Raw genomic sequence first — 27,160 nt, 5'->3', positions numbered from 1 at the left:
TCACGCTCAGAATCACACCTATGGGCAAATTTGGTGTCTCCAATAGACCTACCATGCATGTAATTGGAAAGTGGAAGGAAAGCAGAATGCTCAGAGAAGACCCGCACAGGCAAGGGGAGAAAATGCAAACTCCATACTAGAAGGCCGAGGCAAGGTGCAATTGAAGCCCTGACCTCAGAGCTGTGAGGCAAGCATGCATTGGACACTCTAAAATTGTCCTTATAGGTGTGCATAGGTGTGTGAATGGTTTTTTGTCTCCATGTGCCCTGTGATTGGCTGGCAACCAGTTCAGGGTGTCCCCCATCTATTGTCCATAGTCAGCTGTGATAGGCACCAGCATTTCTAGCAAGGCTAGTTTTCTGAGTCTATTTTTTAGGTCTATTTTATGATTCTTTTTGTAGTTAAATTGGATTCCAGTGTAGAAAGACTTTCTACCACTCCGATCTGCTTCTAACTCCATTTTATGCTTGCTTTACATCCAGCTATGTCATGCAGCTGAGGGCATGCTGAATGCTGACAATCAATAACTGTTTCATACAAATGAATCTAATATAATTCTGTTTTTTGTTTTTGTTTTATTGCCTACTTTATTATTTGCTTGATTATGGAATCCCATTTAAATACATTTACTTCTCGATGTGGGGTTGGTCCATGTGGTGGCCAGAGAATGGCCAAGTAGCTCTGCCCCTATTTCCTGTGCCATGTAATGACATTCTTACAAATTGTGTTATTGCACGACTGATCCTTGAAACGTGTTATGAAAGGACCATCATAAATTAAGGACATTGTCATGTATCCAGCAGTGCATAGCCTACGTCTATATAAGTTGTGTCATCAAACCAATTTAACAAAGTAGCAGTCAATAAATCTTAAACAGAACAGTTGACTGTGCTGACATTATAGTACATACAAACCCGGTTACCTTTCGCTGCATATAAATTTACATTTATTTATAACAATCATGGTTACTTAAATCAGGTGTACCAGATGAGGGTTACATGGAAAACAGGCTAGGGGCTCTCGAGGACTGGACTTGGACTTTGAGCCTCCTAGTGTTTTTTTTTTTATGCTTTTCCTTTGATATCACACATCAAAAACATCAAAAAGCCCAAGTTGGGTCAAAATTTCCTTAAGGGGTTAAATAAACTAACCTGATCTTTTCCCACGTCAGTTGAAATGTATGATATTGGGTCTGATTTCACATCTGGACAGCCCTAGTTCAAACCCTTATGACAATTATCCAGCATGTCAATGTTCAGTGCATAAGAAGTGAAAGTTGTGACATGACAACTTGATGCTGCTCACAATACCCTGAAAATCTGGAAGTTCTAAGTTTCAGTGTGATTGTGATTTGATTTCCAATATTTATGGTGTAAACTTCAGTATGGCTGATTTGTTGGAATTGAGGAGGCGTGCAATTTGTAATTTTTATTTTGTACACTGTAGAATATGAATATGATATACGTAATATATGACTGAATATGATTTTTAATGGTGGTGTGTTAATGTTGGTAGAGACGTGATGATGGCAATAAAAAAAAGGATTAGATAGCTTGTAGCAAACTCTGTTGTGAAGGCCAACTTCAAAATAAAGAGTATTATAGTCCTTCCATTGACATCCATGTTTTATTTTTCGTATATTTTTATATACTGTATCAATTTTTCGACATTTGATATTTTGATCCTTGAATTGTAGTAAATAAGAACGTTCATTCTCTTGTGACTCTATTTTTGGGCACACCTCTTTCATTTTCCAGACTATAGGGTGCACCAGTTCATAAATTGTGTACATAAATAGGGTGCACTGATTATAACGCATACTACTGCACACAAAGGAAAACAAATCAGTGTCATCTTCTGTTGGTGTTGTTGGAATTTTGGTTAATATTGTGGGTTTTTGTTCATCTCTAATTGTGGGGTTCCGGTGTCATGTTCCTGTTTCTGTTCCCACTGTTTTAGCCCTCGTTAGTTTGTCCACCTGTCTGTGCTTACCTGCCCCCCAAAGCTACCCCTGCCTCTTGTTCCTGTCCAGCTGTCGTGTGTAGCCTAATTAGTGTTGAGTGTATTTAGTTACCTGTTTAGTTTCGCCTCTTGTTGGATCACTGTCATTTGTCCTGTCATGCCACGTGTACCTGCCTTTTTGTTTTTGTTACCCGCCTTCCACTATTTTGAAGTTTAGCTGTCCAGTTATTATTATTTTTTGACATTCCACCTTCCTCTTTTGCTAATTAAAATGGCTCCCTGTCTCGGAGCTTCCCTGCATCAAAAAAAATACTGTGAACTAACGAACTGAATCAACAGAACCTCTGCAGATGAAAATTCAAAATAATCAATCAAGTGATTAACCCTTATGCGGGGTTTTTTGTCCAATCTTTTGATATTTACATCAAAAGCATTTCACGGGGACAGCATTGAAAAAAGACACTAGAGAGCTGAAATTTCAACATAGTGCTACCATTTTGTTAAAACACTACCAGGGGTGTGCCATTGGCTAAAATACTGTGAAAATGATGTGGAAGAAAATGACCCAAAATGGTAAAAAATACACATCGGTTAATGTGAAATCAGAATGTTTATTGGGAGGATGTTTTGTTGTCATATGCGTCACAATTTTTTACGTGTTTTGAAGCACGATGAAATGATCATTCAACTGACATCTGGAAAATATTCCGGTTCTAATTCTGACATGTTACTTTATGCAAGATTTATCAATGCTGCCATTCTATGGAAAGGTTTCCAAAAATGATGTTATGGGTGTCATTCCTTCATGCTACACTTTCCGGCTGAATAACAAGTGTGACATTCGATTACTCATTTCTATCTCAACGCTCTGTGGGAAAAAAGCCGCGATGTCGCAAGTGTGGCGAATTCTCCAAAATGAATCAGTAGTTTGCGCTCCTCGCTTTGACTCACTTTACAAAAGGGACATCCATAGTTTAAGATCATTGTGCATGTAAAAGAGCAACAAATCAAACACAGATGGGCCTAATACATATCATTAGGCAATTAGCAATTGCAGGCACATGTCTCTTGTCTGAGTGCGCTCTGTGGCTAGTCCTTTTATTTCTGGTTAACCTCAGTACATATCTGAGCGGAACTCACTGTGGTAACCAAGCGTGCAGACTGCGTGCTTGTGATGATGATATAACTTTCATTTAATGATATGGGCTAAGTGCAGAAAGCTGAGCCTACTTAACTGCGCCTATAAAGCATCTGTCATGTCTTGACCCTTGGTCTATATCACGGTAGAGCTCGGTGGTTCTCAAAGATTCCACCATTTTAAGAAATAATCCGTTCTACTCTTATGATCAACATTTGGATTTTCTAAACAGGCATATTCATAGTGTCATTGGCCTCAGTTGCTCACATTGTAATTATTTTGTCTTTCTTTCAGCTCTTCCCGGATTCCCTCTAGGATTTCTTCTTCCCTGTTGGAGAGCCTCTCCACCCCCCACACCCAACAGCCATGGCAGATGATGCGGACATGCGCAATGAGCTGTCAGACATGCAGCAACGTGCTGACCAGCTCGCCGATGAGGTGAGTCCATGCGCCGGTATTTAGCGAAATCCAGTGCTAGCTTAAGAGGCACCGACTAAGGAGTTTTCTGGGTCAGGTGCCGTCGCTCTTAAAACATTTTAGGTCAGAGTGGGTGAGATATGCCGCTGAGAGATTGCGGCAATGAATGACACACGATCTACCCAGGAATGCGTTTTACAATTAGTTTAATAATTGATCGATGCGTCAATTATTTTATCGATGAATCAATGAATTGGACTTTTAGAATAACATGTATAGGCTTGTCAGGACAACAGATTGATTGCAATAAATTAAATACAGCCATAGATAAATTATTATTTATTGTTACTCATGTTAATCAATAATGATTTCTAACTTTCTGTTTTCTGCATGCTGACTAGATCAATCTTTTTGCAACAGGCTCCTTCAGTTGTTGATGGTTGCAAAATGGACACCCACACTGTGAAGTCGACACTGATTAGCTGTCATTGTGTTTGCCATTAACTGATAGGATCCTGCTGTAAGGGAGGGCAATTTCAGGAAGACATGAAAATGGAAGATCACATGACAATTTTAAATCTAACTTTAAACAGTGCCCCAACCACAAATTTGATACGCATTTTTGTAAGAAGTAGCTTGCTTACCACAAAAGCACCGAAAGCTTAGTCTACAACATAAATGCAAAGCGGCCAGCTGTGACAACGGCCACAGCTAATGATAGCAAATGTAGTAAAGCTCTTTGCCAAACTATACTAGAGAACTAAATGGTTGTAATTACATCTGTTTATGTTTTTATGTACTGTGCTTTCACAGAGTATTCAGGAAATCTAAGAATATTTCTTATCAAGAAGCTCAATGTCTGAACGTTTGGACTATTTTAGGTCTCTAAACAATTTGGTAATTGATTCTTTGTTGATTAATCGTTGCATCTCTAAATTCCAGTGTAAAATTTTGAAAATAAAGCCAGATTTTCCTCACTGTTGCCTTTGTAAAGATGGTTACGACAAAGCACAAGCAAGGTTTCACCAATGTCATAAAACTCTAAAGTAGGCCATTCAGAATAACCATGGCAATGCCATGTTATATTTTCCTTGACAAAAGCTGGTGTAACATCAAAATAGATTTCAAAATGATCTCACATTTTTAATTGTAATACACATCTCTATGGAATTGAAATGTTTTCCATACAAGACTGAGATCAGGGATTGCTTTCCTCTTTATAGGTCAAATATTCATATACTCGCTTGACCTTGTGAGAGTCTAAATGTGGATGTTTGTTTCATCACAGCAAGAAAAGCCTCAGTGAAGGCCTGGAGCAGGTCACCACTCCCACCACTCTCACATATGACTCACACTGACAAACACGGGCAGACTATTGAACATTCTCAAGAATAGGACACACACAAAATGGTGGAATCGTGACGATGACCATCTCGCTTTGCTTTCAAACGTACAGGTCACATTCATGGTTTAAACAAAAAAAAAAGGCTTTCTCTTATTATTGGATGTAGTCAGTGTAATGGTGGCGACCAGCAAGATGATGCAATGTCATTGTAACTGCCTCTCACATCTTAGGAACTCGAGCATGTCGTGTATTAATGATATCCATTTGAAAATGAACCACACCATTAGCACCACCTCCAAAAAGATCAAATATGAGAGCCGAAGCAGAAATTATGCATTGAACATTAAAGAATAATTTTCAGTCTTGCCCGACACAATCAGTAAGTTGATCATTTAATATTTATTTTACTGTAGGTGCGGAACTGTATCGTTTTATACTGAGAGATGAATTTTTATTCCATACTCTTCCATAGATACTCTAAATATTTATACTGCACCTCACACATTGTAACAAGAGTCTCTAGGCATATGCTATTCCAGAATATGCTGTAGATCATGTAACATCATCTCGTTTATTTCTGGCTCATTTGCTGGAAAAAAGTTGTGTCATTGATGATACTGTGCAACTATATAACACTTAACAAAATAATGGCTTGCAACGTTTTGCAAAGGAGTCACTATACGCAATTTTGGAATAGGTTGCTTAATGTTCTATTTCATTTGCTCTTAATTTGAAAAGTAAATTATACTGTCCCTTCCACTGTGTTAAGAAGCGTTGAGTTACAATTGTGAGTATCTTGTGAAAAACTAACCTAACATCTGAAGAGTTTTTACATACACCGACTGGTAATGATGAACAGAGACTTTTTGTATATGGAATTATCCATTCATCCATCACTAGATATGATCATTTCTACTTAAGCCTTTTAAGAAAAGCGAGCCACTATGTTTTAATGTACCCTCAAAATTTGACCTTAACTGATTTTAACTGATTTTGTCTTTCTTTCCCACAGTCACTGGAGAGCACCCGTCGTATGTTGCAACTGGTCGAAGAGGTAAAACTATTTTTTTTTTATCCTTTTTTTGTGGTCATTTTACTCTTCTGATCATTTTCCTCACACCAACGTGTCTACGCTTAAGCTAACAACTGCAGCTTGGGGCAACAAATCCCTGAATTGTTTTTTAATTGTTAGCTCATTATGAAAAATAAGCATACTGTATGTGTGTAGTTATTCATGCTCATACAACATTCATGGCCAGTAAATGACACTGAGGCAAATTAAGAGGGAAGGACAATGAGTTACCTAAGGCTTATGTGAGTAGATAAAAAGGCAAGAGTGAAGGATAAATGAGGAGGCAGAGAGCATCATAGGAAGGGAGGATCTGAGAAGTTGATGATGCAGATCTCAAGGTCATACAGATTGTCTATCTACTCATTACAAGCTTATGAACCCTGAAAAAAAAATCCTAACAAAGCCCACAGTTTGTCATATGATCTTGAATCATCTAGGATGCTACAACAGGCAGGGTTGTAAGAAAAGTACACTTATTTAGCCATTTTCAGAAGTTAAAATCTATAATTTTGTCTCTAATTAACTTGATGATTAACTTTGAAAACGACTGCCAGCTGTGAGAATCACATGACTACCAGTTGAGCCATGATTGGCCGTTTCTCTGGCCTTGATGTCATTTTCAAGTTTTTAAAGGTAGTAATTGTACATGAAAAGCAGTTTAGTTATCAAATTAACCCATTCAATCACAAAGACATGTATATATATATATATATATATATATATATATATATATATATATATATATATATATATATATATATATATATATATATATATATATATATATATATATATATATATATACTTTTCATCATTTTTGTAGGTGTTCAATTAATGACTATTAGCCATTGCTCAACGATATTTGATTATTCCACTGCAGATGCACCAAAAGAGTAATAACATTTTTTTGGAAAGTTTTCCTTGTGGCATTCACACAAGTAAAAGACTGGATCTGTGGTAAAACCAATGAAGAAAGATTTATTTTAATTACAGTATACTAGGAAAAAATGTTGCTTTCCAGAGCTGAATGTTAAAATGACTAACATTTGGAGGAGCAACGTTAGAACTTTGCATTTAAACATGATTAAAATGCTGCGATTACTGCAGTAGAACCAAAAATGAGCAAGACAGCCATTTCTTTGCCTGCTTTGGATCATGATTACTTGTTTGGGAGTTTCCTCATGAGGCACATTTCCGCTACTTGGGGATTTCTCCTGGCTGTAGACGCTGAATTACAGAATAATTTATACGACAGTCTTCCCTTATTGCACCCTTCTCGCCTCGCAAGCGTCAATGTGGCTTTCGTCCCAAACTGCTGAGGAGGCAGCCGGGGGGAGGTTGTGAGGGGTTCATGCATGCTAGATTACTTGTGTGTATATACACCGACACCGTATAATCGTATTCATGCCTATCGGGCCGAGCCAGGTGCCTCGCACCAGTTGGGGGTTGCAGTATTTCTAAAGAGCAGGCAGAAAGCAGGATTGCGGACAATCTGGTTGCAGTATCCTCCCTTCGAACAAACATGAAGCTGGGCTATCCATCACTTATTAATAACTGTCAAATCAACAACAATCAACAAACCTATTTAACTCATTGATTGCCATGGACGGGTATAAACATCAAAACAGCTCTTCGAGTTAATAATAACCTTTCTTCATCGACGATATTTATCCTACTCTACTGTGTAGTCAAAATCAGGGTTTCTACCCAGCTCTACTCTACCCTACTTGCTTTTTTTGGAACCAATAAATACCTTGGAGACCATTGATTGGTCCAAGGCGACATGGTGGAGCAGTGGTTAGCACGTCCACATCACAGTTCAGGGACCATCCATCCATCAATCCATTATCTTCCACTTATCTGGAGTCAGGTTGGGGGGCAGCAGCCTCAGCAGGGAAGCCCAGACTTCCCTCTCCCCGGCCACTTCCTCCAGGGGGAACCCCAGGCATTCTCAGGCCAGCCAGGAGACATAGTCCCTCCAGCGTATCAGGGTCGACCCCGGGGCCAATTCCTGGTGGGACATGCCCAGAACACCTCACCAGGGAGGCATCTGCGAGGCATTCTAACCAGATGCCCGAACCACCTCAACTGGCTCCTCTCAATGCGGAGGAGCAGCGGCTCGACAGAGTCCCTCAAAAATGAGCTAGCCTCTTACCCTTAGTTCAAGGACCCGAGTTCAAATCCGCCTCGCTACAGCCTTCTGATGTGGAGTTTGCTGTTCTCCCTGAGCCTGCATGGATTCTCTGGGTACTCCTGCTTCCTCCCACACTACAAAAACATGCATGGCAGGCCTATTGGACATACTAAATTGTCCTTAGGTGTGATTCGATACATGAATGGACCGTCAACCAATGAGGGCAGGAGTTTTATGGAATTTTATTTGTGCCACAATCACGATCACGCAAAGAAAGATTTTGAGCGTGCAAATACAGATTTTGAGCACAGAAAAAAAATTGGTGCGAGCAAAAATAGATTGTGAGCACAGAAAAAAGTATTGAGCGCACAATGAGTTTAAGTGAGCAACAATGGATTCTGAGCACAGAAAAAAAAAGTTCAGCACACACATTACAAATATGCCACAGAACTAGCCAATCAGAGCTAGTTAATACACGTTGATTGACGGCTTGGTGTCCAATTAGATTGTTTGTTGTGTTCACCAAGGAAAAGCAAACGAGATCGCGTCAGTACAGACTTAGGAAGGAGAAGGTGGATTTCTTCAGAAACAATGTATGGGCATTATTTTTAATATTATTATTATTGCTGTATAGTCTCACTTGATAGAACTACCTTGTTAAATTTTGTACTTTAATGCTATAAGTCCATCTTCTCCTGCCCAGGTTGACGTGACTCAATCTCATTTGCTCTTTCCAGGTGAACACAGTAAATCATCCACATAAATATCATCGACATCACTTTTCACAGCTGTCGCCTTAGAAAACTAAAAGCTTTCCCTGCTAAGAGCCTTATGTGCAGTGTTCAAACACGACAGACGAACTTTTAATAAAATCTACGCTTCACCCATGTTTCTCCACAGTTGTTTTTACAAGCCGTCAATCACCAGCCATCCGTACTCCACTCCCCAGCCGCCTCGTAACACATGTCACAATTGCTCATTTTAAAACTTAATAAGATTGGTGAGGGTTTTCTCGACTTTGAAAGAGTTTCTGAGAGAGAAATAAGCAGAGAACAAAATTGGCAATTTCCAAGCCATCCTAAAAAGTAGCAAAGAAAAATGGGGAGAAGCAGTGAGGGGAAAATGGAATGTGGGAATGGCTTATGGCAGCAAATAACTTTCAGTTCCCACTAACTCTCCAAGGCGATATCGCCTCATTACTGACTGCTACTTCATTTATTTTTTTTTCCTCCCTTTCGCACACTACCTTGCTACCTGCCTGCCTTTGGGGAGTAGAGCAAAGATGCCGGCATTAGGACTTTGGTCATGTTGGATGAACAAGGAGGTAAGTGTGCAAACGGGCAAATGGAATGAAAATGGTAAAACCTGTCATTTTGGTCACATAAATATAACATTGTAAGAGACGTTATTTATGTACTGGAAAATATTGTTTAATTGTGCCAAAAATGACTGTGTCATACACGATGAATGTTTTTAAATGTAACTCTAAATTTATTCCATTTCTCCAGATTTTACATTATTTTTGCAAGGGGTTGGATTTTTTGATGGTTTATTTAACATTTCTTTGCAGGAAATCGTATTTTCCATCTTCTTTTAACCTTTGTTTCTTTTTAGCAATTGTCTTTAGCCTTTTCTTTGTTATTTGCCAGGAGCTTTTTTGTTTATTTGCGTTAGCCAACATCTACAAGAGCTGGACATCTTGAAAAGTGCCAAACACTAAAACATGAGCACATATGAGCCAACCACCACAGTGACAGAAAACTCTCTTAATTAATTAATAACTTCAGTATTTTTTTTTGTCTTAAATGAATGTATTTGGTGGCAGAATTTAAAAGGGCAGATAAGCTTTTAGAACCATTTAACGCAAGTAATCTTTTTTGTTGGTTTTGGTCAATTGATATCCTAGAAGTAAAAAAAAAAACTGAAGAGAAACGATCGATTTAACTGGTAAAGACAAAATATTTTGCCACTTCTCAGTCAACCCATTCTCTGCTTTGTAAAATCCCTGGTTGCAATATTCCTAAACGTATTTATACGTTTTTACGGAGTCCAAGGTCCGTTCGTGCGCCATATGAGGTAATCCCGTAGACAGGAGGATGGATGCTCCTATTGGTTGTCTGACCTGTCCCAGCACACACCCACGGGACTCCAAGACCTCAGCTGATTGAACTACTTTCATTTATGCGGCCTACATCACACTTAAACGAGCATAGCATAAGTCAAAACAATGAATCATTTACCAGCGTCAGCTGGGACACTGCAATACAACCCTTGACCCTAATGAAGACAAGCATTCAAAAAAACAAACGGATGGAAATACTTCGTACTGTATGTCTGCATGCCAACCAAGGATTTTACAAATCTGAATGTAGTTTATTAATTAATATCCTCCATAATTCGCATGCTGTCTTTAATCACTAGTCAGGCTGGAACGTCTTGAAAATGAGCAGTCACCAAACCGCCATTCACCACATCAGCATGAGAAAGGCCAAATTCATCCTTGTTATAATTGTGTGTGTACCCCAGCCTATTCATTTGTGTCCACTGTAGTGGACAAAGGTTTTTGCTTTATATCGCTTGACTTTGAGCTCCCTTACAAAGTCCTAGTGTGTCCTAGTCCTTTGTTAGGTTCATTCTGGCCTTCAAATGATGTCTCGTGTGTTTAGGTGGGATGCAAATAACTTTGCTGTCTTGTTGAGACAAAAGTCAGTAGTGGGCACAAATGTACTTAATAGGCTGGGTCTAAGGAGGATATCTTAGCCAGGTGCATTTATTCACTCAATCATATGAGTCATAGGGTATCTAGTGTAAATGCTTTCTTTATCAAACATTTTACGAGGGCTGCCGGCTTTTCAGGCTGCCGGCTCAAAATGTACAAAACGTACAAAAATGTACACAAATTACACTGATTAAATCAATCAAATTACGAATGCTAATCATTTCGATACGAAACGTTAATCAAATTAAAACCTAATCAAAATCCTTTGCATATACTAACATATCCCAAAGTTACATGGCACAAACGAAAATGCTAAAGAATGCCTACAAGGCAGCACTATATAACATGCTGAAGATACGAACATTAGCCAGTCACAAGTTATTGGATCAACAAACAAACTATTTGGGGGCATATGAACATAAATGGCAACATTCTCACAAAGAAAGTACAACTTACAAACACTTTTAGGCACATTTCACAGAGACAACAACATGTGTATCACCGACAGTGACTGCTCTCAACTCAATGTAATATCAACAGTGACCAGTGGAGGCGCCAAAAAACAAAGCTCAAGCAAAACAAAGCACAAATTAACGAACTTCTAAAGGATGAGCTAAATCGGTTCCAAAACACCATTATTTTGGGTGTGGCCCATACCCCCGCTACCAGTTGATCCAGTGCCGGACCGGCAGTTGGGGAACTCTGATAAACAGTACTAGTTAAGTTTGGAAAGGTAAAATTAGGAAACATCTTCCAATTCAAATGATCTCAAACACGTTCACTTATTCACTCTCATTAGTTAGTTATACATGTCAAAGAATCAATTTTGCCAGAATAGCAACAAATAGCTCCTCCCATTTAACTCACGAACGTTCTTATCTTCCTCCTAATCATTCGTTCAAACATCCTTGTTACTCGGTAAGATATCTTCGAACCCATCCAATTTGTTTGAAATGGAACTCTTTGGAAAATATTTGCTAATCATCTTACTTGGGATATTATCCCAAGGTTTCCTTATCCAAGTAATGACTGCTGTGAGATCCCAGCACGGAAGGTTGTCCTTCGCTGTTTCTAACTTCACCTGCCGATATCCATGCCGGCTTCCTGCACACGTCCACTAGCTAAAGGAGACAAGTCAAGCCGTCTTCTCTTTTTTATAATGCATCAAAGTCTGACGAAAAAAGTTATCCATGCAGCCTCGTTGTTGACAACTAAGTGGCAATTAGGCGGCACTTGATGAAAGTAGATTTTTACGATGTTTTGTGCAAACACTGTAAAACGGATGCATATCTTGAATTAAAAGTATATATGATCATTTTAAGCCTTGGAAAAGACATATTACTTTTTTCGCATTCAAATAAATGTTATTCAAACACAGATATGTGGAGAAAAATTGTCCGTTTTGAGTTATGCAGTTATAAGTCAACCCCCCCATATTATGGGGGTTGAAAATGTGGGGAAAAAAAGTCAACTTCTACTCTGAGAAATACGGTGGTTATCGATTAATCAATTACCTTTAGTATATTTTACTATAAGCGCCTTGAACTCTGTCACTACTTCTAGTGAAATGGACGACATGGCTCCTTTCCACCGAGGGAGGGGCTGATCTTACCTGGAGTCGCTGTCTGAGATTAATCGAGGCAACCAGTGATCACACATCCTTAGACACAGACATCAAAATGTAAAAAAGCTCAAGGGAAATTGTTAATATTTGTAACAGTGAAAACATTTCAAAATTTGAGAACTGTCAAAATGACAGCAATGGTAGTTCTATCACGCAGTAAACAAAAGTGCCTTGATGGAAGTCTGTGGTTAGGTAAGTGATACCCCCACCAGACAGCTCTGCTCTTAGCATAACACATTTGCTTTATGGGCAAATCCTTCATTTATGTTAATGCTATTGTACTGTAATCAAAGAGTGTGTCCAATAACTCTAATCAAGAATGCAAATCCATCCGCCCCAAAGTGTAGTCCAGCAGTAGAAAGTCCTTGACGTTCAGTACAGGTATGGCTGAGCGTATCCCCTAAGATAAAGCTATACATTACGCACATTTACCCAACTGACCCAGTTACTGCTCATCATAAGTCATATTTGTGTCAATTAGCCAATGACATTCATTCCACTACTGTCATCCCTTTGTCCTGACCAGAGCAACTCGATCGTGTTGAAGATGGCATGAACCATATCAACCAAGACATGAAGGAAGCTGAGAAAAATTTAAAAGATTTAGGGAAATGCTGTGGGCTTTTCATATGTCCATGTAACAAGTAGGTACTGACAACGTGCCTCAAAGGTTGTCACATATGTGGTGGCGTCCAGTTTTTTCCTTTTTTTTTTTTTTTTAATTTTATTTTTTTATTTTGTGTTTATTTTTTTTGTTCTGACTTTCTTTCGTCACAGTGAGTGTCTGAAGTTATTGTCTTCTCTCCTTTTGTCTTCTATCTCTCTCTCTCTCGCTCTCTCCCTCCCTCTTTTTCTCCTCGTGCTTCGTTCTGTGGGGGATAAATGACTTGCGTTTAATCAGAACAACTGGAGCGCATCGAGGAGGGAATGGACCAAATCAATAAGGACATGAAGGATGCAGAAAAGAATTTGAACGATCTAGGGAAATTCTGTGGTCTTTGCTCCTGTCCATGTAACAAGTAGGTGCTGCTTGCCTGCCTGCCTGCCTGCCTGCCTTTACAAAAATTTCAATTTCTTCATAAGAACCACTTGAAAGCACTGGCATGATTACGGCCTTAGTAGTCTGCTCTGCTCCAGCTGCAAAAAGGCATCTGTGCCTTCCACATCCATACACATAGGAGGCCATGATGCAGTTTCAAAGACCAGTTATAGCCCATAAGCTAATATGGATAAATTCGTAAAAGAGTTCATTTTATCCACTTGAACTATCAAAAAAATTAATGGAGCCTTATCAACACACTGTCCTGTCATCATTGGGGTTCCTTCATGATGCAGGGACCTACACACCCAAAACAAAAGCATGGCTGAATTAACAAAAGACTGTAAAAAAGTGACATTTCTACATGGATTAACAGTTTGCAACTGTCAATGGAATGTTTAGGTGTTTGCTTAGATTCTGTAAAATAGCTGTTCTCAAATGGGGGGTATTAGTACCCTTGGGGTACTTGTAGGCACTTCAGTAGGTATGTGAGAATTTAAGATTTCTGCAGGTATCAGCAAATCCTATTCCAGGATTTTTAATGCCATCAAAGTAGTTTTATTTTCAAATTAAAAGCAAACTAATTGGAACATTTCACTGCTTATTAATGTTATAGTCACTCCTTTGCAAAACATATGCCTTTATTTATTTATTTTTTTTAACGTTTTAAGTCTTAGATACACCAATCCAATGTGGGCCAAACATGATCGATGACTTCCACCTGTGGCATCGGCCCGACCATGGGCATGCCGTGCTGTAAAAATGAGAGAAAAACACAGCAATGACATTAAATATTAAGTACCTTTTGCTCATGCGTGAGAGGTAAATCCCCTCCGCAGCATCTGTGGAGGTAGTCACTATTCCTAATTGTTAGAAAAAGCCAAAGAGGAAGCTCTTTACATGGGTGGAATATACTAATGTAAACAAGGCATGCCGCTATCATTTTTGCTCTCCCTGTTCACGCCGATTCACTCGCTAACAGCTAATCAGATGGATCAAATGAAATGATGGTTTGACGCTGATTCAACACGATGAATCCACCAAAAACATCCTGTCGCCTAACCGATGGCACCAACGTAACAATAGTATGTTATTATATTTCTCCGAGTACAAGTCGCCCTTGCTTATATACTGCAATTTGGGTGAATTGTATTGGGTGAACAATACAAAAGTACCAGACTCACTCGAAGTGAGTATGCACTTAGCAGTCAAAATGTCATTTGTGGTCATTTCAAAGCCAATTTATTCAAATTTTTGACAATTGGATTTTCAAAAATGGGTCTCAATTGACAGCTAGTACGGTATACTAGGAGCTGAGAAAAGTGGAGGCTTTTGGCATGCAAACATGTGGTAAAAATTGTCATCTAAAGGCTTTTAGGGTGGAACTGATATCCTGATATCTCCGGGGCGCACCAGTGAAACCAACTTCAGCTTTGTCAACGCGTCCCACTCTTGAGGCTTGAAAGAGGACGTGTGGAATCTTGCCGGCTAGTAGATTCAAACGATCAAAATTCTTCAAAGTCTTTTTTAGTTGTTTTTTTTTTTTTAACTCAGACTCCTTGCCTCTGTGTACTTGCTAGCCGGTATTCACCAGCAAACACCAATAAGCAATAGTTCGGCCATCATGTTTTCTGCCCGGCGCTTCCACGTGATAAAGAAATTCTAGAAGGTATGCGTTGCGGAAAATCTGGCTCGCACAGACATCACGTGACGTAGAGTGGTTAGCGAAAAAAATGTCATTTTGACGCGTGGCGCCGCGTTGAACTTGCGGGGCGCGTCAAGCATAAACCAAGCTGTGGACGTTCATGCAGGATTTGCTCGCTTGCTGTTTCTTAAGCTTAATGATGTCTTAACCTTGCGTTTGCCCCTTCGTGGTAGGATGACTGCAAGTACCTTATTTGACATGTACTGGTAGGCGTTTTTTAAAATGTTAATATTGCCAATTTTCATCTTAATTAATTGTGGCAGCCAATACCGTGATTGCGATTAAAATTCAATTAATCGTGCAGCCCTAAGGTATACATAACAATTTTAAGCATTGTAAATGACATCATACTTATTTTGCATTCAGAGTGATGTTATTCAAACACACATATATGGAGGAAATTAGTCTAGTTTTGAGTTATGCGGGTATAAGTCGACCGCCCCAATATGGAGATTGAAAAAAAGGTGCACGACGGTGCACGGCGACACCCCGAATCTTCCCAACTTCAGACACCGGATTGGTGTATCCAGGCACTTATACAGCTGAGCATTGTAATTAGTTAATTTTATGGCAGACAAGGCAGAAATAAGACTGATGATCTTACACAGTCTATCTTCTGGAGTATGTCAATAAAATATGGAAATACAACTACTAATGTAGATCCAAAGTTTGTTTAATTAGACGTATATGGCACAGCATTCTCTTTGAGGTTTTTTTTCATATTTTCTGCTGGCTAGGGGGTGCTTGGCTGAAGATAGAAAAATATTTCACAGGGACTACATCATTAAATGTTGACACCCACTGATGTAGAACATTGCCCAACCATAAGCAGTTGTTTTCAAATTGAATGCAAAGATTTACCATTTTTGAGAAAATAATGAATAGTTAACCAAAACCCATGTGGAGCTGAAGCATGTAGGGAGAGTACCCCATTAAGAACTCAAGAGCCAATTTTGGAGTTAACTTATTACATCACATGCAGTCCTGTTTGGAAAGCATTTTGTGTATCATTCTGATACTAGGACTGTATTGTACAAACGCAATAGCTTACAAAAGCAGCAGCTCACTGGCGCCTTCACCAACGAACCGCACTGAGATATACAATAAACCATCCCGGACGCCATCACTCGGAGGCTTCTTAGCTAATATTTATATCTATGACACAGATAATGAGTATGGAAATAGAATTACTATCCAGCAAGAGTCCAGTCCTCCACATAAGCTCCCCTGCACTCAGCAAAAGGTCTACCAGCATGTGTCTCATTTAAAACATCCTTGTGCTAAGCACCCTTTTCTCTCAACTTCAGAATCATCGACCTGCAGGCGCAGCCATTCCCAACAGTTATACTCATTCCTTTCAAAAAAACTAATAATTGACGTAGTGTGATAAAAGCAGGAGATAAAAATACTCAAACCAAGAGTAGAACTAAAGCATCCTGGCATTAAGTTTGAATTTCCACAACAGTCTGACTGTGTGAAGCTTGTCCTCATCTGCATGATTTTTACCACAAGCTACACCACTCTAACATTCACTAGATGCTCACCTTTTTGCAGGCAATAAACAGTTGACCCCATCGATACCCCCGTGCCACCCACTACATCGAAAATGACATGGAATGACTAGCGAGCATGACCCTTGGAATGCTCATGCATGCATGGCAATGCAACTCATACTAGCATTGCTGCACGTGATGATGCTAAGATTATGATGATGATGATGACATTGATGTACAGCTTTGGTGTCCAAACTGTGACCTGGGGCGCATTTGAGGCCCACCATCCAATTTTCAAAATGACCTTGGCTACAAATAAATATGTCATTTAGCAATTGCAGAGCTTTTCTGAAGATGCAAAGATACAAATTAACTGTTTACAAGTAAACTAGAAACTGTATTTCTCTCCAGAATACTGCAATAAATAATGCTAATGTTTTGTTTTGTTTTTCCAAACAAATATGGTTTCCTCTGCTTTATACTCTGTGTCAAGGTCCAAATTGTCAACATATCATATAAAAGATTTCAGAATGGTCACTTTACAAATGCTTGATTCCGTTTTGGTTCTAAATTTAGAGAGGGACAAGTCCAGCCCACCACATCATTTTATGTGGCCTGCGAAATGTTAATTATGACTTCACGTTTCTGACAAAAATACCAACTTTGCAAGTTGTCTTCAACTTCAAAAACTTTTGTATTTTATTTTATTTTTTTAGGCTTTTTTTTTAAACAACCCCCCTTTTGAACAATTTTTACTGGCCTGAGATTTCAAAAAGGTGAATGTGTGACAATCACACTTAAATTTATTTGGCTTCACAGCCATGACGGCCCTCTTACAGAAACTAGAAGTTCAATCTGGCCCATGATTAAAATATGTTTGACACTCCTGGTCTATGGGATCTATGACCACTCTCAAATGTTGTAAAATATGAATGATTTGCCTTATAAATGAGTGTTCATGCAGCAGGTTAGAAAAAAAATAAAATAAACAGCATACACCTAATTGATTCATGTTGGTGTGCTTAATAATTAAAAAAAAAACACAAAAAACAAAAAACAACAACTGATCAAAGAGTTTTTATGTAAGTGGCCCTCAGAGGAAAAGGTTTGGACACCTCGGATGTACAGTATATGATGATGATGATAATGATGTAAAATATATGTCCGTTTATGGTTTGATATACAACACAAAAAGAGATACAGAACCTGGAGAGGTAATTGGTTTGTAACCAAAAATAGCCATGATATACATGAATGGAAATATTGTATAAACATTGCAGCTATAATTGCTGTCACCTTACTGGAAAGAATTTATGGAATTTTCCAGATCGTCTGTGGGAAATAATAGTTAATAACAACCAAAACAGCATTTGTGAGATAAGAGATTTTGGCTAACATACTTCTGCGGTTCAAAAGTTCATTCATGCCAAACTCATCCAACCATGACTTTCTGCTTGCTTGTGCGCTTGGGCACACTGATGCTTGAACAAAAAAAGGTTGTTGTTGGGTTTTTTTTTTCTCAAACTGCTCCCAGAATTGCTCAAAAAGTTCAAGTAAGCTCATGAATTACCATGCGTGTAATTATGTACACGACATGCCATTTGTAATCAATTTTGATATAGCTCATTTTAAGTTTTATTTTATCCAAAAACCTTAGCTTGATTGCCACTGAGCTTATTAAATGGTATTTACAGCATCCATTCGACAGTGGAGAAGAAGCCAGTATATCTTGGAATAAAATGAGAAGCTAAGAAGAGCAGACAGATGGCAAACAAACAAGTACAAAAAGAAAAGAGTGTGTCAGCAGGGACTGGCAGCTAAGTGAAGCTGTGCCTATGTCCAGTTCTAATAATAAAAGTCAAGTAGGATGCTGAGCATTCGCCATCCGGCTTGCTGAAACAATACTTTGCCGTTACACTCCACAGTAATTCAGGCACAGAGGCTAAAAAAAAAAAATCATATGTATAAGACTTAATGCTGTACCCGGTGTCAAACCAAAGGCCGGGGTCATGTTTCTGGCTAAAATACCAATTTTCCAAGTTGTCTTCAACTTTTTTGAACAGTTTTTACTGGCCGCTGAATTCAAAACTTGGTAAATGTGTGACAAACACACTGAAAATTGATCTGACTTCACATTCGTCATACCGGCCCTCTGACAGACACTATAAAAACAATGTGGCCCATAGTAACAATTAGTTTGACACCCCTGAAATAGAGGGTGCCTACTTCATGTTTCTTGCAAACTGGATTTGTTCTTTTCAATTTTGCCCCAAAAAATCAAATCTCACTATCACGCGCTACCTCACTGTTTTGTGGACGTTCTTGCTATTTTTCGTCATTTCAAGCTGACAAAAAGTGTCACTTTATTTTAAAGTGAATTACAAAAACTCTTAACTCTCGGTTTGTCATTTAGTTCATGGAATTGCCCCCCCAAAAACAGAGCCTAGCTTATGCTGTCCCCAAGAAGTCAACAGCTACGTTCAGAAATGACCTTGAGTGGCACATGAGAATGAGCATGACAAACTTTGTTCTGATAACTGCATAGACTCTCATGTTGCACTGTAACCAAAAGCACAGATGAATTAATGTGCTTTTCAAGTCTTTGTAATTCGCAAACCAAAACCAAGTCGCCATGACTACTTCCATACTTACGGCTGAAGTTAGTTCTTGGTCAAGTCAAGTCATGTTTATTTGTATATTCCTGAATCACCACAGTCTCAATGGGCTGAAAAAGAAGGGTGACAAGGAAATTGGACAGAACATCACAAACACACAACGGCATCCCCTGAAGAAAGCGTCCAGTAGAGGAAGGAAAAACTCAAAAACCTCATCTGAGGAAAATGAGAAACCTTCAGAAGTGACCGCAGGTGGGAGGAGCCCCCTTCTATGGTCAACAGGTAGCACTAGATGCCGAGTGCTAAAAATAACACGTTTTGCCATATTAAACAGTAAATGTCCAGCGCAAAGATGCCGTGATGGTAGGCGATCGGATAAGATCCCCCTCACAGTCTGGCCAAGTGGATGCATCCGTACAAAACCCACGTCGGTCGATCGGCGCAGGTACGACAGCATTCATTTCATCTCTCACCATCTATCTACCCCTCTCTCCAAACCAGGAGAAGGGGGCAGGAAGGAGAAGAAGGAAGCTGCATTCAGACAGACCCATTAACCAAATGGTTGATCGTATAAAATATGTTTTTAGTCGGCAATTAAAGATTTCTACTGAGGTGGCTGGGCGAATTTCCAATGGTAGGGCATTCCGTGTGAATGGAAAAGCCTGAGACCAACAAACTTAGTTTCAGACCACAGGGTCATTAACAAAGCAGCATTTTGTGACCTAAGTTGTCGGGACAGAACATACGGTGATACTAAGTCAAGGAGATAGGAAGGAGCTAAGCCGTGTCAAATTTTATAGGTAATTAGCAACACCTTAAAATCGCACCTTAGGTGTACTGGAAGCTAATGCAAGTTGGCTAGTATCGCTTCAATACGATCAAACTTTCTCGTCCTTGTCAAGCGTCTTGCTGCTGCATTTTGTTCTGACTGCAGGCTTTTGATGCAAGACATGGTAAGTCCAGAAAACAATATGTTACAGTAGTCAAGGCGGGACGTAACAAATGCATGAATTAATGATTCACCATTGCTAGGAGACAGAAAAGGGCTTTGTCATCTTCTATAAAAGAAGAAAAAAGAAGAGGACGAAAAAGAAGTAGGGTAGTGAATACAATCATCAAGGCAACTTAGTTTGGAGAGCAGAGCTTCACTATTTGTTTTTCTGTCATAACGGCCCTCAGAGGGAACTCCCAGGGGGCCCACCACCAAAATGAGGGTCTATGTTGTTAAACGAGTCTAGTCTTCATGCCATCAGTCGATGGAAAATGAACAACGTTAGCAAAGGTTTTGTTTCGTTTTGGGTATTTTTAGGCGTGCTGACTATAAATATTAGGAGCATGCATGTATTGCTATTTAATCATTTTAACACTGTTATATTACTTACATATTCGTTTTAAATACAAAATAAACATAAAAGTCTGGACTAGCACAGGCCCAAACACAACAACGGCTGAAAAACAGTGCCTAAGCTGTAGATATTGAAAAACATGAGCATGTTGCCTATCAGTGCAACAAAATATAATGATGTAGTTGAGATAATGCAAAAATCCTGACATGCTACCTTTGGCATTTGTCTGTTCATTAACTGGGCTAACTAGCGTAAACTTACTAAAAAGCTTAGCTCAAACAATGCCTTCAAAATCTCCAAAACCTAATAAATTACTTCCAAATTCTTAGTGATTGATTATTAAGCTCATTTGGAAATAAATGCATCCCTAAACTACATGTGCACTTTTCAAGACCAATGTGGTACTGATTAAAAACACGGTGATGAATGCTAACTGTGATCAACAGGGAGGTACTTTCACAGCTTAAGAACATAAATGAAACCCACAGAAAACTTTAAAAAGAACTTTCTAACAGACAAGACTGAGATAAAACAAGCCATAAAGTAAATAAGACACAATATGGTTATGCTGCACAGTGAAAAATGATACAACATGTCTGTATGCAAAATGTAACTTTATCCAGTTTCTTCAATGGTTTGCGGGTAAAATAGATAATGAATTACGAACTATAGGGAGGCAACACTGACAAAAGCAGTCTGATTGCACATCTTGTTAGCACAGCTCTATTTGTCAGTACACACTTCCAGTTCAGACAGACACCGGGTAAGCATTGATATCGTTATCACACGCCTCACTGCTAATTAGGAACACAAAGCTTTTCCAAAGGCGATAGCACAGAAACCAATGGTGACTGATACAAGCAGGGGGGATATTGGAGTGTGAGGTCCAAAAATAGTACATGGAGGGTCATGTGTTACTCTGTCGACCTCCTTCAGTTTATTTGTTTTTTTTTCCTTGTTATTGTTTTTCTAGTTTGTTCTCCACATTATTGTCATCCCTCCACTAATGATGTGGCAGTCCTGTACACTTTATGTCGTTTGTCTCCCAGGAGCTTGGCTCCTTTCTGTTATCTGTCACATTGGGACAATCAACTGTTGGACTGATGGAGGGATTGTTTTTATTTCAGAAACATTAAGGTGCCAATGGTATAGTTCCAACAGGTTACTGCTGTTAAAATGCATGCCATATAATACAAACCTGCAGATGGTACTCAAGGTTTTGATAGCATGTTCAACACTTTGCAAGATATAGTATCACTCACATTGCTATTGTGTAAACAGAAGCTTGCACCTTCCAAATCCTAACAGTCCATGCTTGCTATGCTTTGCTTGACTTAGTCTAGTCTCCACTATTACTCATACATGTATGTGCTGAATGCATGAAATCACGTAATTTGATAGTTATTTATTTAGAACCCTACCCTCAAAGCCGCGGCTCTCGGTGTTGATTCATTTGAACAAAGGGAAGCCGGCCTGCTTGAGGGAAATCATCGTAAATTTCTCCAGAATGTTGAGTAACTGTTCTTCTTCGTCATCTTCGTCGGCCAGGATGAAGAGCGGAGCCAGCAAGGCCTGGGGGAACAACCAAGATGGGGTGGTGGCCAGTCAGCCAGCCCGTGTTGTGGATGAGCGTGAACAGATGGCCATCAGTGGAGGCTTCATTCGCAGGTAAAGATGCCAAAACATGGCTTCCTTCATCGTTGGGTGATGAAGGATTTTATTGTACGTCATTCGTGAATATGACAACTGTCTCATCCTGCAAATCGTCATAGAAATTTAAAGATTCTTTCTCCAATTTCCGACATGAAACACTGGACAGCATCACTGATGTCACTCGAACTTCTCACCCTTCTCTTACTTTTATTAAAATTAGTGAATTTAGTGGTACACGGATGACCCCAGGGAAAAGGATCTGTTTTTGCCATGTGAAGTGTAATTGTGATAAAATAAGGATTGACATTTTTTTCTAGGCACCTTAATTCACTTTCTGCTTAGACAAACCTTTAACCTGTATAAATCTTGAAAAAAAAAAAGTCGTTGACTTGTTGAAAACTGGTTTATAATGCTTTTTCCTTTACTCGATTTTAAAAAAGGATACAGTTTTAGGTATACTTATACAATTTTTACAATCGTTTTTATGGTAAATTGGCAAGTGGGATGTGGGGGCAAATTGTTTTCACTCTCCTTGGGAGGGGCTTTGCGAATATAATTGAGAAGCACTGCCTGAACATGTACATTTTTTCCACACACCTACCAATCCATAGATCATGTGTGACCCAAACTGTTGTGTTTGTGTGTGTGTGATCCGTACGGATCATGGATCAAAGCTTGTACTTGGACCAGTAATTAAACGTGTTATTAACGAAATCTTCACAGCTGTGATGGATATGAGGGACAACACCTGTGTTTGCAACCATTCGTAGATAATCAATTACAAATTAATAAAAATTTTCATCTAGAAATCTGTTACTTATTTAATGTAGTTAGCATCAACTGTTAGCTTAGTTAAATAGAGGCAATGAATACATATTCCCACGAGACAAACAAGCGGTGGTTCACTGAGTGGTAACATTGTCGTTCCTTGGCGAATCGCGAATCACTCACTCACCTTCACTACTCAACTGTTAATGGCAGTACGTTCATTCACTGATTAGTCCATGATCCGGAAATGACGTATCCCCAAGTAGCTCTTCCATCCTTGTTTCCATCCGACTCTCCGTGTTTTGGGAAACTAAATAATGCTTGGTTCAAATCGACTATGTGGACGGCGTAACAAGCGACGCATGTTAATTGCGGTCAATGAAGTTTGCGTGATTGGGTGACATCTATAGGATGTGTTTGGTACGACAGGACACGGAACGTGACGCGAGACAGCCAATCAGCTTTGGGTATGTAAAAACAGGAAACGGAAAAATAGCTCCGCCTTACAGATCAAAAGCACACATTCAATGTAAATTTTAACTGAACGTTAAAAACTAAAGCATTTGAAGAATTCTTAATGTCATCTTAATGGCCCGCAAGGATAGACTCAAATGTTCGGTCAGTCTGCTAGTTCTTTTCTTGAAACCAAGTGGGTAACAACCTTGGCTAAAACGAACAATGCTAAAACCTAAATTACGAACAGATAACATAAACAGAAAATACAGCACGGCCCTCCAGATTAAAAGCAGATATTTTAGAACAAGATGAAACATGTGAGTAAACAATCCAAACAAAGTGCTTGAAGAAGTCTTAGCTCTGAATAAATCTCATTTACATCCCCCTGTTGTGAACACGGATGAATTAGGACGTTGGTTCGGTCTGCTTGCTTCTTTTAATGAAAATAACTTGGCACTTGCCCCATTACCATAATTATCGTAAGAATATGTTTGATGTTCTATATATTAATCTTCTTTTCGGATATACAAATGTTTGAATGCCGGACACGAAATCAAGGCAAATCTTGTTTGGACCAAAGAGGTTGTTATTGCTGTTCCCTTACTTCGAGTTGATTGACACAGGGCAAAAATGACGTTTGAATGGAGAATATTGTTGTGGAATAGATATACAGCATACAATACAGCATACGAGATTGTAATTATAGTCACGTTATAAGTCCAATTCCTACTTATTTTTTTTTCGTCCTCAGGGTAACAGATGATGCCCGGGAAAATGAGATGGACGAGAACCTGGAGCAGGTGGGCGGTATCATTGGAAACCTGCGCCACATGGCCGTGGACATGGGCAACGAGATCGACACCCAGAACCGCCAGATCGACAGGATCATGGACAAGGTAAAGAAAACACACAGAAGGAAAACACGTATCAGCCTATTGCTTGTGCTGTACGTCCTCAAATATTATCCAAAGTATCTTCATTGTAAATTGTTTAAAATCATGCACTACTTCCATCATTTGTTTTATCTTAGCCAAACTAGATAACTGCATGGCATCTGAAAACGTTCATTTAAAATTTTCTAAAATGCTATTATCAACAAAGGTTAGTTCTAAAAAAAAAAAAAAAAAAAAAAAAGTAAAGTATCTCCAAAAGTATTAGGATGTTCCACAATCCTATTGTCACTTTGAGATTACACATAAATAAGAGTTTTCCAGTAGCATTTTCTCATAGGATTTCAAAACGGAAAATGACCCGTGTTTTAAGAACGTTATCTTCTATTCCCCCATATTTGTTGAGCATGAACCAAACCAACAGCAACCCTCCGTCTGTGCGTTTCGCTCACCCAGGCTGATTCCAACAAGACCAGGATTGATGAAGCCAACCAGAGGGCCACAAAGATGCTGGGCAGTGGCTAAACACCCACGCCCCGGCGAGCATGACCCGTTCCGGCGTACGGCGCGGCACGTCATCAGACGCCGACATGCTTTCATCATGATATTGACCTTCTAGGTTTGCACACATGCACATATCACCTCCCCTCCCCATTGTAAATGTCGTTCTGTGTGTTGTTTGTCGAGCTTTTTCAAGATGATTGTCCTCGTAAAATGATGATTTCTTATACTCCGTACATCATTCTTTCCAAAGGTTGTATATAGTGCTGAGTTACTGGCGCTCTGGCTCACCTGTGAAGTTTTTATTCTCTTGAGATATATATATATATATATATATATATATATATATATATATATATATATATATATATATATATATATATATATATATATATATATATATATATATATATATATATGTGTACACTGCTATGGATGGCAAGTATGTGATAGGAATGCGATACAAGCTGTTTGTTTTGATTCTTCCTTCTTTCAGTATCTCAGTATTGTCGAAGTAAAACGGTTTCATGTAGGCGACTGTCACGCTCCTTATTTTAGTGTTTTGTCACAGCAAACGGGAGAAGAGCGATGGGCAAGTCGTGAATCAGTGAGTTGGAGAAAATTGCAAACAGCGCTTACAATCATAAGAGGAAGTTGCTGGTCCATTTTCCACCTTTGCAATCATACTGGGTTTACTGTTTAGACAATGTGCAACTAGATTCTCTGTAGCTGTATTAGGCATTTGCATTCCAAGTGATGTGAATTGTGCGTTCTCTGCATGACAAATGGTAGATTTTAGTCTTCTAAATAAAACATGTCTGAAAAAATATATATAAAAAAACGATAACACGGCAGTAGCGACTTGACAAAACGCATGCTCAGTATTAGGACGCAGTTGATCGTTCCATTCTTCCCTGCAAGTTTGCAATAGTGCCACTCTCTCTGTCTTGATATATTGACTGACTGTGTCCATCTTGTTGTAAAATAATGCAAAAGGGATCAAAAAGTGAAATGAAGGTGACAATACAAAGATTTGAGGTGGTATTGAAAAAAAAAAAGAAAAAAGAAAAAAAAAGTTGTTTTCTAAACGATTATGCAGTTCCGCGATGAGGATGTTGATTAAGTGCTGAAAGAGGAGGACTGGTTGTGTACTGTAACATAGGTTTTGGATGCTCTGAAAAAAATAAATAAATGTTTGCAATGTAAAGCAAAGGCGCATATTTCTGAGAGACCTTACTTTTATAAGAAGACTGTACCTGTAAGTTTATTCTCCCCGTGTGGTTTGTTATTGGTAAAAAAAAAAAAAAATATGACAATGTTGACAATAACTATACACTGAAACAAACATAAAAAAAAAAAACATAAAGGGTTTTTGTTGCTTCTGTACTTTAGAGCTATGCATACCAAATCTCCAAAATGTCCCTTAGTTAGAGTAAGGTGATGAAATACCCAAACCTGAATGACACAATAGATTCAACTGTGAGATTGATGTCCTCAACGCATGTTCTATTAAAAGACTCCCTCTCTGTATCTTGTCAGTGTGTAAAGTGGTGGACATTTTGTAGCTAGCTGAATTGATTAAAAGTAATCAACCCTACCTGTGTTTGTCTTTATTGATCTTGTTAACACTTTCAGTGCCATGGACGAGAATTTTCGTCATGTAAAATACTTAGGTTGTGTGGCAGTGACAAGAATTCATATCCACTACAGATTTTTTTTTTTTTTTTAATGAGTTGATTCATGACATTTGTGGCCAGCGCTCCTCTTAATATTTTGCCATTTGAACACTGTTGTAATGTATTTATATGCATTAACTTATTTGGCCATCAAAAACACATTTTCACAGTTTTTGACTGATGACCTGATTTAGATGCTACAAAAAAAAACGTTTTGTTTCAAAGTCACTGTTGTGCAGAAAACACATCTTCACAAAAAAAGCTACTGTATTTTTCGGACTAAAATCTGCAGCAGCAAAAATTGAGCAAAAAAAAAAAAAAAGATTTTTGTCACAGATAAGCCGCACCGGACTATAAGTCGTAGGTCATAACATCAGGTATTTACACAGAAAGATGATTTTTAGTTCAAACTAAAAATGTCTACAGGTTTCGCACCAACACGTTTATTGAAAATGATTGGATATTTTCGACGTAACACCAACAGAATACTGTGAGGTAAATTAGAAGAACAAACTCAAAATCAATACTTCCGTCTTTTTTGTTTCCTTTTAATTGAGACATTGATTGAATTTAGGAAACATATAACATATATTGCACAAAATTCATA

General features: G+C 38.8%; 1 protein-coding gene across 2 annotated transcripts in view; it reads left to right on the top strand.

Moving 5' to 3' along the window:
* The window catches only part of snap25a (synaptosome associated protein 25a), a 46,887-nt gene extending 20,413 nt beyond the window's left edge, over positions 1-26,474 (top strand). Inside the window, exons 2-8 of one of the 2 annotated variants that reach the window (XM_088402731.1) lie at positions 3,395-3,538; positions 5,875-5,916; positions 9,344-9,392; positions 12,938-13,055; positions 22,158-22,277; positions 24,238-24,382; positions 24,833-26,474. In XM_088402731.1, the coding sequence (XP_088258857.1) occupies positions 3,467-3,538; positions 5,875-5,916; positions 9,344-9,392; positions 12,938-13,055; positions 22,158-22,277; positions 24,238-24,382; positions 24,833-24,901 (615 nt within the window). In that variant the 5' untranslated portion in view covers positions 3,395-3,466 and the 3' untranslated portion in view covers positions 24,902-26,474. Of the gene's footprint in view, positions 1-3,394; positions 3,539-5,874; positions 5,917-9,343; positions 9,393-12,937; positions 13,056-13,312; positions 13,431-22,157; positions 22,278-24,237; positions 24,383-24,832 lie in introns of both variants that reach the window. The other variant, XM_088402730.1, reaches the window with a different exon arrangement.
* The last annotated feature ends 686 nt before the right edge of the window (positions 26,475-27,160 follow it).

Source organism: Hippichthys cyanospilos, chromosome 20, assembly GCF_059441005.1.
Source record: "Hippichthys cyanospilos isolate Australia breed blue-spotted pipefish chromosome 20, RoL_Hcya_1.0, whole genome shotgun sequence".
Lineage (NCBI taxonomy): Eukaryota > Metazoa > Chordata > Actinopteri > Syngnathiformes > Syngnathidae > Hippichthys > Hippichthys cyanospilos.
The sequence above is the reverse complement of the archived record's forward strand: the minus strand, read 5'-3'. Positions and strand labels throughout refer to the sequence as shown.